Source organism: Panthera tigris, chromosome A1, assembly GCF_018350195.1.
Source record: "Panthera tigris isolate Pti1 chromosome A1, P.tigris_Pti1_mat1.1, whole genome shotgun sequence".
NCBI classification, from domain to species: Eukaryota; Metazoa; Chordata; class Mammalia; order Carnivora; family Felidae; genus Panthera; species Panthera tigris.
The window spans coordinates 105,307,258-105,322,787 of NC_056660.1; the positions used below are offsets into that span (position 1 = coordinate 105,307,258).

Genomic DNA, 15,530 nt, shown 5'->3' on the forward strand with positions numbered 1-15,530 from the left:
CACATGTCCAGAGTCCGAAGTCATTTTGTATTAAAATATAAAATGTTGAAACAGTATTTTTGAAATAATTTTTATGCTTCTCCAATTGAACACTTCCTGATGAACTGAACAGTTCTGTGTCCCACACGCTCCATGGTAAACACACTGCATTGACAGAAGTGACCTGTAGGTAATGGGAGCTGGCCACCCCCAGAGGGAGAGACGCGGCACCTTACCTACGCACGAGGTGCCGCTGATGTCTGTGGTGTAGCCAACCTTGCAGAAGCACCGGAATGAGCCCATGGTATTGATGCACTGACCATTGCTGCAAAGGTTTGGCATAACTTTGCATTCGTCGATATCTATGGGCAAAAACAACCCCAAAATGAAAACAAACGTACAAGTTAATATATATGCGGGGATAACGCTGGTGGGAAAACTAAGAGAAACGAAGGAAGTGACGTGAGAGAACTAGCAACCAACATCCACAGTGCTGCTCACTCCAGCGGCTGGCAACATGCAAGGGAAAGAAAACTATTCTGAAGTGACCGGAAGAGATACATCCATGGAGGCTAGGTTGAAAGCCCTGCTTAAGTCTACTTGTTTTGCAATGTAAGTGTGTATTATTTTGGCGGGATATATACAGCTACCTCTCTGAAGCTCAAGTAATCTGGAATTTGTGGTGATCTCCTATGCCCGGACATCATATTCACAATGGGATTCGGCTCTGAAGAAAGGGTTTCATTAGCAACGTAATCAGGCCCGGGGCTAAGAGTCTGTGTAGTAATAGAAGAAAATGGTATTTTTCAGGACATCAGTCTATCAGGTGGTTGTACAGAAAAATGGAAACAGAGGACTAATGGGCCAGAGGCTAGAATTTACCTCCAAAGTTAGAGCCTTTAGATATAAACTGCTTAAAAGAGGAATGGGCTCAGGAAGGGGAAAAAAGAAATTGGAAACCACTAACTGATAATGAGACTTGCTGGTTTGTATATACGTTGCAAACTGACTTAGTCCCTGTGCACAAATAGGCAACACGTATTTAAGTAAAGCAGGTATAGTTTGGGGGGTTACAAGCATGGCCTTTGGGGTAAGACAGGTATGTTCTGTTGCTGAGTGCATCCCTTAGAAAGGGTGTGATCTCAAGAAAATTACTTACTGTTACCAAAGCTTTCAGTTTTCCCAGTCAATCCTACCTCTTAAATACTAAGACTGCATCTTTTCCAGTCTCCAAATCATTAGCAAGAAGCGTATACAAACACATGTAAGTATTTCAGCTATCGTATCAATTTTTCACTTTTCCTTCCGGTTAACCTAAGTTAATGCTCATGGTATTGGTAGCGTGCGTCAATTTCCTCAACTCCTTACCTCTTCCATCAGTGGTATATCCTGGGCCATGAGGACATATCTTTTTGTACTGGGCAGTTCCCGGAAGTGGGCAAAGCTCACACTGGTGACCCCAACCTCGCCCCCCATCACAGCAGCATTCGGACTTTGTGACGAGATTGCGACTGCTGGACGCCATCTGACACATCGTCTGCAACACCTCGGCAAAGCAGAGTCCCTGTCGATTGTCTGAAATAACAACGAGTTAATAAGCATCAGTGACATGGTGCGGACACTTCATTTTCATCTTCAAGTAAAATAGGACCATCAATGCTTTTCTTCCTGGCGGTAATGTTTTCAAAGGTGAGTACTCTTCTATGTGAACAGCCACACTGCCTGACAGTTTCATGAACACAAAGGTGTTAGAGAATCCGTTCAAAGCATGTTCTTTTACTAGAGTTTATTAAATTTGACAAAAGGTGATACTATCCTTTAGAAATAGATTTATTTTTCTTCAATCCATCAGCAACTAGTTGATAGCAAGCTATCATTCCTGCAGAATGCAAATAAAAGGAAAATGAAATGAAATCATTTCCCTATAAATAAGCAAATGAGTATCAGGATTTATTTGTGGAAATTCCAGATTATGTTACAATGTTGGTACGTATTCAGTCTAATCTCATATTTTCTGCATCTAAAAGAGGGTTCAGACATTTGGGCTAAGTGGGTTTTTTTTTGTTTTTTTTATTTAGTATAAATAAAGGAATTTCTCTGATGTAAATAGGCAAATAAATCTTTAATATGAACCATCCCAGTGAAAATATTATAAACAAAAAACTACATTAGACTATGTAGGTTATCTTTTCTATTTCCGGAAAGATTGGTGGTTAGTAAGGGTCTAGATTGTAAATAATATTTATTTTCTTGACTAACAGTTTCCGAGGATTTAACGCAGTGACATCATTTGGAGAATCTGATATAGCTGAGCCATTCTGTTTTTGTATCAGTGATGAGTGCTCTTATTTCTCGGGTTGCCTTAAATTTTCCTCCTCCATACATTTACACCTGCTCATATTTAACTGAAATGGCTTATCACAGAGGTATTTTAGCATTAAAATACAACATAATGTCTGAGCTTTATATTTTCCACAAGAGAATATTTTGTAAAACATTTTTTTCTGTACCGTAAAATAAAAATTAACCTTCACTACATTTTTGAAATGTGGCATTTACTTTAATATTATTAATACAGCAAAGCTTACCTCACATAGCAAATATTTTCTTATGGAATTAAATCATCTCCTGATGTAAGTTTTAGTAAAGTCACATTTTCCATAGAGCTTAATTAATCTTAATTTTGAAAAGACTATTTACATGACACATAGATGTGCATACAACACATGGGCAGAAATACATCATTTTAATAGATGGGTCCCTTCAGGAAGAGGCATATTGGATTACTCAGATTGGGGGGTTTTATAGCAGACAAGACTATGTATGTAGAGCCCTTCTGTGATGACCTCATAAAATGGATGTTTTACTTACCAAGTACAATACAATCAGGTGTCCACTTACCAAGGCATTCGGTGCCTGAGGAACTTGACTGAAATCCTTCACTACACTCACATCGGTAGCTCCCGATAGTGTTAACACAGCGCCCATTTTCACAAATTCCTGGCTTGGTCCTGCATTCATTTTCATCTTTGGGAAAACAAATAGGGTGAATAATGAGCAGAGTGTAAAATGACCATTCACAAATGATCCTTAAGGGAGTTACATCTTACTTAAAATGTCCCCACCAAAATACCAACATGATGGGATAAAAACTAGTCATATGTGAACATGGATTTATTTTTAACTCCATCCAGGAGGGTTCTTTCTTAACAAAATGTTTTTCTTTTTCCCTTCCCTTCCTTGTGGGGGAGGTATGGTCGTTTGATGGAAAATTGACCTCCACGAGGCATAAACTTGCCCCAAGACACCAGACAAGGTGAGGAAGAACTCTGGGGGAGAGGGTGCCAGTTTACACGATATGGGAGCGAGGCTGGGGGCTGAGGGGAGGGGGGTGTTAAGGAAGGGTGGAGAGTAGGGTAAAAGCCACACAGGCAAGCATGAAGCGCAGGCTCCCAGACTGGCTTTGAGTCAAATCAGAGGAGCAGCGTGGTTTGTGAGGACTCTTACTGGTTGGAGAAATTTAGGGAGTTCTGCTCTTTTGGTTGGTGATAAATCTATTAGGGCAAAATGGTTTTCATTAAAATCTCTTTTATCTTTACTGGGTTTGATATTCTGTAAATTTTGTTTGGGGCTTTTTTTTTTTTTTTTTTTTTTTTGAAGCTATGCTATCAAGAACCTAAGAGAGCTTAGGACAATGAAATATTTTTGATAAACTGCTTTCATCTTTATACTTTTTATATTTTTTTGTCAGGATGTTTTTGTTTTTGCTTTGTTTTTGGTCAGAATGTTTTTTTCTTATTTATTTTTTACTTTACATCCAAGTTAGTTAGCGTATAGTACAATAATGATTTCAGGAGTAGATTCCAGTGATTCATCCCCTACATATAACACCCAGTGCTCATCTCAACAAATGTCTTCCTCAACGCCCATTGCCCATTTAGTCATCCCTCCACCCACCACCCCTGCAGCAAACCTCATTTGTTCTCTGTATTTAAGAGTCTCTGATGTTTTGCCCCCCTCCCTGTTTTTGTATTATTTTTGCTTCCCTTACCTTATGTTCATCTGTTTTGTATCTTAAAGTCCTCACATGAGTGAAGTCATATATTTGTCTTTATTTAATTTCGCTTAGCATGATACACTCTACTTCTAACCACATTGTTGCAAATTATACTTTTTAATCTTTAATTTGTTGATATTTAAATTTTTTTAATGCCTATTCATTTTTGAGAGACAGAGACAGAACATGAGTGGGGGAGGGGTAGAGAAAGAGGGAGACACAGAATCCCAAGCAGGTTCCAGGCTCTGAGCTGCCAGCACACAGCCCCATGTGGGGCTCAAACTCGTAGACCATGAGATCATGACCTGAGTCGAAGTCAGATGCTTAACACACTGAGCCACCCAGGCACCCCAAATCTGGTGATATTTATTCTGCCTGTGCTTTCTTTTTATCTGCACTTGCCCTCAGTATTTTTTTCCATCCCTTCATTTTCAATCTCCCTCACATTCTGATTTGGCACCTTTCTTACAAACAGCATCAGGCGCTGGGTTTAAAAGGAATTTTAAAAAGTACATCTGTTTTTTTAACTCACAGTTTATAACTATCATGACTATCATGACTGCTGGTATGTTTGGATTCTTACCTATCATTTTATTGTGTTTTGTATCTACTATGGTCTTGCCCTCTTCTCTCAATATTCCTTAGACTAGTCTAGTTTTCTATGCCCTCCTCTTGTCCCCACCTGTGTCTGGAAGTTGTAATTTTCTTAGATCTTGTTTTTAAATGTGCCTCCAGGATCTATTTAAACCAAATAACAAACTTTCCTGTATCCCTGGCTTACCACTGCTTCATGTATACTATAACTTCCTTTTGCATTAATTAAAACAAAATAATGGAGTATCTCGTTTGGTGGTCATTTCACAGAGTCATTTCATTATGGGTGGTAACTTAATTTAGAACATTTCTGACAATGTCCTATTTTTTGTTTATTTCCTTACTAGACTGAGTATACAGTTTTAGTTCAGAATCATTTTCCCTTAGAATGTTTGGAAAATATTGTTCCCTTGTTCTCTTTGACCCAGTGTTACTGTTCATTTGCAGGAAGTCTGGGTCTTCTCTCTGGAAGCTTTACGGGTTTTCAACTTTGCTCTCAGTGTCCTAAAATCCACTATGCCGTGTCTTGGGGAAATTTTTCCTCCCTTGTAGGGAAAAAACAATTATTACACAATGATAGAAATACACAAATTTTAAGATTATTTACAAAAATATTGAGCTAAGTTATAGATTTAAAAAAAGGAACATTTTTTTGTATATTGTGTACTATGTAGTGTCTGTTATTTCTAGAAGTTGAGGGTTCAAGGTCAGCCTTCTTGATCTAATCCTATCCCTGATGTCATTAACCTTTATTTTGATTTGTTTTTTAGTTGTCTGAATTATTTTATTTTTTGAATTTTTTTTAAGAAGGGCTCTTGTTGGATAGACGGAGTTCCTCCATGTCTGGTGACGCATAATAGAGCTTCTGTACTTGAAAGATGGCTAGAGAGGTCTCCAAGTTTTAGATTACTTTTGTTCTACTACCAGTGGTATGAGAATTAGTGTGAGAATTTGTAAAAAGTAGCTTGATTTCTTTTTCTGCCTTGTAGATACTTTGTTTTTCTGCTTGGTTGCCTGAAACCAACGTAATTCACTTTTTTCTTTCCCTTTTTCCATTGTTGAAATTTGTAACTTCACTAGGCAGTGTCTTGGTGTGATGCTGCACGACCTCTAGAATTTTGATTGCTAGCATTCCACGCTTTATCCTTTGAAAATTTCTCAATGGCATGAGGATTGCCAATTAGTCGCCTTTCCACTGTTGGCTACTCCTAGAGCACTTAGCGCTGTCTACTCCGTGCCTAATGCAGTGCAGACCCATAGGCTAGAGGCAAACACACTACCAGGATAGTCTCACTTCAACTCGCGATTCAAACCTCAAATGGGAAGTAACACTCCCTTGACAATCTTACTGTATTTCCTAGTGTGTCCATGCTTCCATTTTCTAAAATGACTACTGTGCAGGGCAACAAGAACTCCTCCAACTCCCCACTATGAACCACCTATCTGGCCCTCACTTTCAAACTCTTGTCTTTTTCAGCAGCATAAAGATTCCCTGGTTTTTCTCAAAGGCCAGTCCTTGCACTTGAACTCTGGATTGCCTTCCAGGAGTTTACAGTTCTCCTTTTTCACTGAGTTATTCTCTTAACACACATGTTCTAGTAACTTCCATCTTAAAAAAACAATCTCTTTTAATAATGTGTCATACCTCCACCTACTACCTCATTTGTGGTCCCCTTCAGGACAGATTTATTTCTTTTTTCCCTCCTCAGAACTCCTATTTTATTCTATTTTATTTCCAGTTTATTGAGGTATAGTGTAAAAGGATTCCTCTGTCGAGTGAATTAACACACCCATTACCTCACATATTTATCCTTTTCCTGTGAGAGAATATTTAAGTTCTAATCTCTTAGCAAATTTCCATTACACAGTACAGTGTTGTCAACTGTGAATCACCATGGTACACATTAGATCCTCAAACCTTATTCATCTTATGAACTGTAAGTTTGTACCTTTCTACCAACCTCTCCCTATTTCCCCTACCTCAAGCCCCTGGCAAACATTTTTCTACTCTTTCCGTGAGTTCAATTTATTTACTTTTATTTTTTTAGATTCCTCTTATAAATAATACTGTGCAGTATCTGTTTTTCTCTGCCTGGCTTATTTCACTTTGCATAATGCCCTTTGGGTCCATCCACATGTTATCACAGATGACAGGATGTGTGTACATTTTCTTGATCCATTCATCCACTGACAAACACTTAGGATGTTTCCATACCTTGGCTATTGCCAGTAATGCTACGATGAACACTGGAGCTGACAAGTTTTTGAGATAATGTTTTTGTTTCCTTTGGTTATATACCCATAAGTGGGATTGCTGGATTATATGGTAGCACATATTTAATTTCCTGAGGAACCTCCAAAATCCATACATAGTGGCCTTAGTAGTTTATGTTCCCACCAACAGTGCCTAAGGTCACAGTGCACAAGGGTTCCCTTCTCTCCACATCCTTGTCGACGCTTGTAATCTCTTGTCTTTTTATGACTGTCCATCCTAACAGGTGTGAGGTGATATCTCACTGTGGTTTTGATTAAAATGAAAACCTGATGACTAGTGATGAAGAAGTCACCAAATATAATTACTGCTTCTCTTTCTATATCGTGCAATACACCTCAGCAGCATGATACAGGAGTGACTGACCACTCTCTAACTGCTCTAATGAAAAGTAATTGAATAACCCATCCTTTTAATTGTCATGAATCCTACACTGACCTGGAGAAATTCCTCTCTTGCTGGTCACTCATTTTTGTCTTTTAAGTATTTTCCACCGCACTAGATTTTGGAGTGTTCAGAGCTCAGTCACTGCGTTCTCTTTCTTGGTGTCCTCATCTGATCCTGTGATTTTTAAGTAACTACCTGTTTGCCAATAATTTGTAGTCCTGGCTCATAAACAAATCTGTGTACCTGCTGTTACTGCTTGGAAGGCTCATACATTTCTGACAGTTAACTTGGTCGAAACATTTTTTTTTTTAATTTTTCTGTGTTTCCAATCACACCTGCTTCTTCCAGTCTTTTCCTTATCATTTAATAGCCATCCAATCAACTATTCAAGTAAACTGCTAGGATTTGTCTTCTCTACCTCTCTTCCTTCTTCCATATCCAATCAGCCCGTCATTAAGTTCTGTTGATTATGTCCAGAGTATATTATCAATCTAAGTCCCTTTCACCTCTGGCCCTTATCTGAGCTTCCTTCAGCTCTCATTTAGATGATGAAAACAGACACCTAAGTGAACCCTGCTTCTACTCCTAACCCCTTGTGCTGCATTATCCACTAGGCAACCAGAGATCTTTTAAAAATGTACATCAGGCAGTAACAATAACACAAGCGAAATTTTACTGTATGCAAAGCACTGTCCTAAGGGTTTATATGAATTAACTTATTGGATCTCCCCAATAATCCTATGAGGTAAGTGCTCTCCTTATTCCTATTTATGTTTAGAGTATGAATTTGAGGCACAAAGTGAAGCCAACTTGCCCCAAATCCCAGAACTAGGAGACATAAATCTAGGTTTCTCACATTCATTGTCCATCTGCAGGGCTGTACTCTAAATCCCTCTACCATGGTGCACGCACCACAAAACCAGTCTCGTTATCGTGGCCTGCCGTGCCCGTGACCGCCTTGGGACCTCACTTCACACTCCTCCCCTGGCACAAACTCTGGCCACACTGGCCTTCGTTCTGGCCTGAGGCATCTGTACTTACTGCTATTTCCTCTTCATTTCTAGGCCCCGGCTCAGACGTCACCTCGTCACAGAAGCCTTCCTTCAATGGATCTTCTCAAATAGATCCCATTCAACCACTAAATCTTACTTCCTTTAAAAGACGTACCACTATATGAAATTTGTATGTCGATTAGTTGTTTGTTTGATGTCTGTTTCTCCCTGAGCAGAACACACATGACTCGAGAGCAGAGTGGGGGCAGGGGGTGCGGGGGACACCCTGCCCTAGTTGAACACCCTGTCCCAAGAACCACACAAACAGCAGGTGTTTGATGAAGTGTAACTGAATAAATGACTATTCTGCACTAGCTTTTTGTGGGGCAGTGTGTTCTCATATACAGGCTTAAATATTTTCTACAAAAATTTAATTCCACACATGCTCGAACATGTTCCAATTTTTTTCATTGTTCCTTTTTTTGGTGGGGGGGGGACTTCATTTATGCAATGTTGGATTTTTTGGTCTTCTACCTGTACCATTTTGTTATGAATCACTTCCATATCCACATTTTTGCTTGTGTTTTCATCCTCGGCTACTTTTTATTAAGTCTACTGTGATTGGTGTACCTGGGTGGTTCATCTGGTTAAGTGTCCGACTTTGGCTCAGGTCACGATCTCACGGTTCACGGCTTTAAGCCCTGCATTGGGCTCTCTGCTCTTAGCGCAGAGCCCGCTTCCGATCTTCTGTTTCCCTCTCTCTCTCACAATGAAATAAAAATATTACAAAAACGCTACTGTGACTAACCTCTGTGATGGCTTTCTTTCCTCAGCTCTGCTACACCATTCTCTCTTGATACTGCTCTATCTTCATTTTCAATATCTTCTATTATAATTTGTATTTAACGGTGTCTCTTAAAGATTACAAAAACTATTTTTCTAAACTTGTCCTCTTCCATTCCTGAGGTGTTCTGGCCCATTTCTTGTTTATTTTCCTTTCTTCTCCTCCGCCTCATACGTATACGTTAGTTGCGGTCTCGTGTAACTCCTCATCTTTGATGGCCTTTCCCCAGGTCTACTACATGCTACAGCACAGCGCAGAAGCGCATCACCAGTGCTGAGCAGGGTGTGACCCAGCTTCACTTCCCGTCTGCTGTACTCTGCTGTACGAGCATTCTCTCACCACATCAGTTATGCTCTCTGCCCGTGGGGCATGCGTACCGAGCCTTTTGTAGTTTAGGAGGTCACTGTGGCTCTGAGTAAAGTCCTCTAAGTCTTGTCAACTGTTTTCTCTTTTACTTCTCTGGCTCTTCACACCGAGTGTCGAACTGGTTTCTCTCATTCACCTGTGTCCCTAATCTACTCGAAGATGCTGGATGAATTCTTTAAATCAGGGTTGGTCACTTTGAGAGATATCTGTATTCTGCTCCAGTCTAAAGAAAAGTATGTCACTGAGCCTCAAAAATACCTATTTCTGATTGAAAATTTTACAGTATTTGAAAGATACTCTTCAGAGTCTGTAGTTGGGACCATTCCTCACTTAAACAAACACTCTTCCCTCCACTGCTGCATTTCTAAATCTTCAGGGGATGGAAGTGAGGTAACACATTTTTATTTCATCATCTTAAAAGCAAAGCCTTCTTTCCCCTCATTAATATTTCAAAATTCATTTTGAAATAAATTTTATTCATTTCAAAATGAATCCCCAAAAGCATTCTGTCAAGACTTTCATGAAAATTTAATGATCGTGGTAAAGTTTTTCTATTCCTTACATTTTTCTATTCATTTATTTGCTTACTTAAAACGAATTACTGGGGCATAGTATATCATATAGTCGAATTTCATCTGTTGTGTCTGGTAAGGGGTAAATATCCCAAATATAGAAGTAACTCATACAACTCAACACCAAAAAAACAATCTGACTAAAAAATGGGTCAAGGACGTGAGTATACATTTTCCCAAAGAAGATACACAGTTGGGCAACACACACATCAAAAGATGGCTAGACATCACTAATCATCAGAGAGATGCAAATCACAACCACAGTGATCTATCACTTCACTCTAGTCAAAATGGCCAAAGTTTGGGGCGCCTGGGTGGCTCAGTCGGTTAAGCAGCCGACTTCAGCTCAGCTCATGATCTCTTGGTCCGTGGGTTCGAGCCCCGTGTTGGGCTGTGCTGACAGCTCAGAGCCTGGAGCCTGTTTCAGATTCTGTGTCTCCCTCTCTCTGACCCTCCCCTGTTCATGCTCTGTCTCTCACTGTCTCAAAAATAAATAAAACGTTAAAAAAAAATTAAAAAAAAATGTTTCAAAATGGCCAAAGTTAAAAAGACAAGAAATAACAACTGTTGGCAAGGATGTGGGAAAAAAGGGAACCCTCAAACACGGTGGGTGGGACTGCAAACTGGTGCAGCCACTATGGAAAATAGTAATGGAGCTTCCTCAAAAAATTAAAAATAAAAATGCCCTGTAATCCAATGATTCCCCTACTGGGTTTTTACCCAAAGGAAATAAAAACACTATTTTGAAAATATATATGCACTCTTTTGTTTACTGAAGTATTATTTATGATAGCCAAGATATGGAAGCAATCAGAGTGTCCACTGATCGATGAATGGATGATGAAAGATACGGTATCTACACACAGCAGAGTATTATGCGGCCATAGGAAAGGATGAGATCATGCCATCTGAGACAACATGGATGGATCTAGAGATTATTACGCTAAGTGAAATAAGTCAGACTGAGAGAGACAAATATCGTATTATTTCACTCATATGTGGAATCTAAAAAACAAGTGAACAAAACCAAACAAACCAGAATGAGACCTATAAAAATACAGGGAACAAACTGATGGTTGACAGAGGGGAGAGGGCTGTGGGGATAGGCGAAATGGGTGAAGAATGAGTGATGGAGAATGGGAAATACAGGCTTCCAGGTATGAAGTAAGTCACAGAAATAAGACACAGCATAAGGAATATAATTCGTGATATTGTAATAGTGTAGAGTGACAGATGGGAGCTACACTTGAGATGAGCACACCATGTTTAAATTTGCTGAATCAGTATGTTGTATGCCCAAAAGTAATTTAACATTATATTACAACTATACTTAAAAAATTAAAGAAATTTCATTTGTGATTACATTTAGTTTTCTTTATAGAGATTTTAGATTTCCTACCTAAGTCCAACTTTTTAGCTTGTAATATTTTTAGTTTCTGTTGTGTTTGACATTTTGGAGATAATTTTGTTGTATTTCAGTCTCACTGTACTCAGCATTTTTATTATGGTTTTATGTATGTGTGTGTGGCTTTATCTTTCATTCTGATTCGGACATTTGTAAACAATTTTTATTTATAATAATATCTTGGCTGTTTATAATAGCATTTCTAATTATAAAAACATGTCCGTATAAAACCAAACTTCACTACAAAGAGTTTTCTGATGATCAAAAAGAGTTCTTTCTGCAGAAGGTTCAGCTTCCAGCATGCGATCATGAAAAGCCTGAGGATCAGAACAGTTTTAGAACCTGTATCTTCTGTAGCATCTTTTCACAATGAAGAAATTACAAACGTATAATGCTGCCCTAGGTCTTTTCTTTGAAAAAGGAAGAAATGGGATCATAGAATACTAGAGCTAAAACACTTCACCCTTTCCATCTCTTCCTCTTCCTCCCACCCAAATCACGTAGTTTCTCACTCTGTAGATGAGGAGACAGAGACAAAGAGAATGAGGTCACTTTTAAGTCACCCAGCTCATTTATGGCACATCCAGGACCAGAAAACTGGGCTCCTGATATGATCATGGTGCCCATCCCCTCGCTCCCAGGAAATATACATATAAATGTAGTGACTGTACAATGTCAAATTCAGCTAGTTACCAAAAAAAAAAAAAAAAAAAAAAAAAAAAAAAAAAAAAATTCCAGGCATAAAAAATAAACATGTTTCTAAGTATTTTAGCTAGATGAAATTCAAACACACATATACGTGCAAAAAAATTAAAAAAAAAAGATACATGGCAGGTAAGCACATGAAAAGATGCTCAATGTCATTAAAGAAATTTAAGTTAAAACTACACTATGATGCCCTTATACATCTACTCGAATGACTAAAATCAAAATTCTCGGGTTGCCTGGATGGCTCAGTCAGTTAAGGGGGAGAGACAGAATCCAAAGCAGGCTCCAGGCTCTGAGCTGTCAGCACGGAGCCTCATGTGGGGCTCAAAGTCATGAACGGTGAGATCAGGATCTGAGCCACAGTCGGATGCTCAACCGACTGAGCCACCCAGACTCCCCTTGGGGTTCCTCTTTTAAATTTTTTTTCCTCTGTATTTACTTGCTTGCATATGTACCCACAGAATTATGAAAAACAAGAAGGCTTATATAATCTGGGACAGGCATAACTGCCTGTGCATCATCTAGAAGCTGTTATATTGGCATGGACCCAGACATAGAAGAAATCCAGCTCTAGCACAGCCTTGAAATACCTAGAAAAGTAGTTGGCTTGAAGTTAGGATGATTTGGAAACAGTGCTCCAAATGTGTCTTGAGCTAGGGGTCTTAAATAAGCAGACCCTTCAGGCCTTACCTACACAGCCTTCTCCGTCAGGCCGTCGGGTCATCCCAGGCGGGCAGATGCACATGAAGGTGCCTATCAGATTCTTGCACATCATGCCTCTAGATTCACAGTCATGGAGACCTTCGGCACATTCATCCAGATCTAGAAAGCAGTTTTCGTAGGAAGAAGATCAAAACAAATTCTCAGGAGCAGGCTATTGTTTTGGAGTTTTAAGTCTTAGTTCCGGTCTTATGGCTCTTAAAATGCTATTGTGTGAGAGAGGAAGGAGGAGCCCAATATTTTCCAATTGTTGGCTATATTCTAGACTTATAAAAGTTTCAGCATTGATCCCAATGAGAAGAAGTTCAGGGAAGGACAGTCTTTTCTTTAATAAGAGCCCAAGATTGTGGGTTCTTCAGCCTGTTTTATCTTTGACTTGCTTAGGCAGACCATCAAGTGTCTTGTTACCTAGGTATGGAAATCTACCAGCAAAATCCTGTCAGATACAGGGCTGTAAACTCTAGAAGAACATAGATGAGAACTGTAACTTCACTGCAGTACACTTCCAGCGTGGCAAATAAAGTTTTAACTACTCTATTGTCCATGGCCTTACCTTTGCACATCTTCTGGTCTTCCCTGAGGGCATAGCCAATTGGACATGTGCATTCGTAGGACCCGAAGGTGTTCATGCAGCGGAAAGCACAGAGCAGCGGGTTCTGGGCACACTCGTTGATATCTATTCAAACAAACAGGTAAGCAGGGACTGAGCCTAGAGTGTTAATTGTTTAAAAAAACACTGCTGTATTTACTTAGCAGTCATCGAGAAAGCAGTAATATACTAGAACCTCCACTCCTGGTATGGAGAAGTGAGCACCTAACAAACTCACCCTCCAACAAATAACAACCATAAACTCTGAAAACAAAAACAAAAACAGAAACAACTACCTGAAGTAGTCTTTAGTGGTAAGTTGAAACTCTGCAAACAACCAGCAAGAAAGAAGTTCCCAGTATTTTTCTTTTTCTGAAATTACGCTGTGGATGGACATAGTCCTGCCAGCAGCAGGGCCTGGCAGCTAAATCTTCAATAGAAATGTTCTGAGCTTCTATGCATGGCAATTGGGGGAGGGAGCTGGGGGCAACCAAGGCTGCTCAAGAGTGAGAGGGAATCCCAGATAGCAGAGGGCTAGAGATGGAGACACACTATTTTGCATAAAAGCAAAAAACTTAATCTGAACCTCTGTCTTCCACGGGCCTGACAGTCTGCTTTTATGTTCATCCAAGTTAACTGCTTGCTAAGACAAAAGCATCGGCATTCTGCAAAGATATCACTCACAATATCCAGGGAATAATCTAAAATTAACCTCCTGCTGGGGAGCTAACTTCAAGTGAAAATACCATCAACAGATGCTGACTCTGACATGACCGAGATGCTGGACCTATCAGACAAGGGCTTTAAAATAGCTGCTGTGACTCTACTCTCACTGAGGCAGAGGAAAAGAATACTTGTGATGAACGTAATCATCAGTAGAACATCAAAACAATGAAAGTAAAAGAAGAGACGAAACAACCCTTTCTAGATCAAGCAGAAGTAGTATTTAAGGGAAGTGTCACTTGCCTTCACAATTCATCATGGGCCCTGGCTCAAAGCCTTCATTGCAATTGCATTCAAAACTCCCAATAACGTTGGTGCATGTCCCATTCCCACACGGATTGCCAATGGAACATTCATCAGTATCTGAGAAAAAAAAAGGAATAAAAAAGTGCCCCCAAATTTTTAGCTTAATATGTGCATGCCCATGAATCATATCCATCCACCTGGCCCTCACAAACTGCCAGGATCTGTACAGGCCACACCTGACTCTGCACCCTCCCTGCCATTAGCTGGCTGGCTTGCCTTTATTCAGTACAGAGGACCCCAAAGGATCAAGTGTGCAAAGCTCTGAGTCCTGAGATAGCCATGCTTTCCCTAAAAATCACAAACCCAGAGAGGGATGTGGTCTTCTGCTATAGGAGCAGGTGCAGAAAGTCACAAAGTAAAAGGGACTTCTCTCCCAGTTAGTTGCTTTGCCAAGTGTAAATCTCTAGGCACATCAGAGTTTGTATATCTGGTGGAAGGCAGAGGTTGGGCAACTCTCTCCATGTTCACATAAACCAGATCTACTGGTAAATGTAAAAAGGGAGAAGAAAAAGCAGTTATTACTAGCTGCCGATACTGGCTCTGTAAATCCTCCCACCACCCAGGGCACCTGGGAGACCTTCTGCTGAACATGAGAAATGGAATGGAAGCTTCCAAGTATGTAATGTGGAGTCAGCACTCACCCACGCAGCGTACTCCAGTGTAATCAAGGTTGTAGCCCATCGGACATTCACAGCGGAAAGAGCCATCTGTATTGATACACTGACCATTTGAACAAATGCCTGGGCTCTCAAGGCATTCGTTGACATCTAAAATATAGAATCGTCCATAAACTTCCTCCGTATAAAAGGAGACATCACAACCATGTGTATTTATTCAACACAGACTTAAAATTTATGAAACACGTAAACATTTCTTTTAACCAAATAAACAGATTGTATGCAATATACGGTGCAGTTTTACAATGGTGAAGATAACACATGCGATATAGAACATTGTGTACATATGTTAAAATATACTACATGTGATACAGTAAAATAAACGTGATTTATAGAACA

General features: G+C 39.7%; 1 protein-coding gene across 1 annotated transcript in view; it reads right to left on the reverse strand.

Moving 5' to 3' along the window:
* The window catches only part of FBN2 (fibrillin 2), a 255,813-nt gene that overhangs the window by 16,228 nt on the left and 224,055 nt on the right, over window positions 1–15,530 (reverse strand). The window contains exons 52-58 of the mRNA XM_007087821.2: window positions 15,156–15,281; window positions 14,452–14,571; window positions 13,450–13,572; window positions 12,867–12,998; window positions 2,881–3,006; window positions 1,348–1,554; window positions 216–341 (exon numbers count right to left, since the gene is read on the reverse strand). Of these exons, the coding sequence (XP_007087883.2) occupies window positions 216–341; window positions 1,348–1,554; window positions 2,881–3,006; window positions 12,867–12,998; window positions 13,450–13,572; window positions 14,452–14,571; window positions 15,156–15,281 (960 nt within the window). The remainder of the gene's footprint in view (window positions 1–215; window positions 342–1,347; window positions 1,555–2,880; window positions 3,007–12,866; window positions 12,999–13,449; window positions 13,573–14,451; window positions 14,572–15,155; window positions 15,282–15,530) is intronic.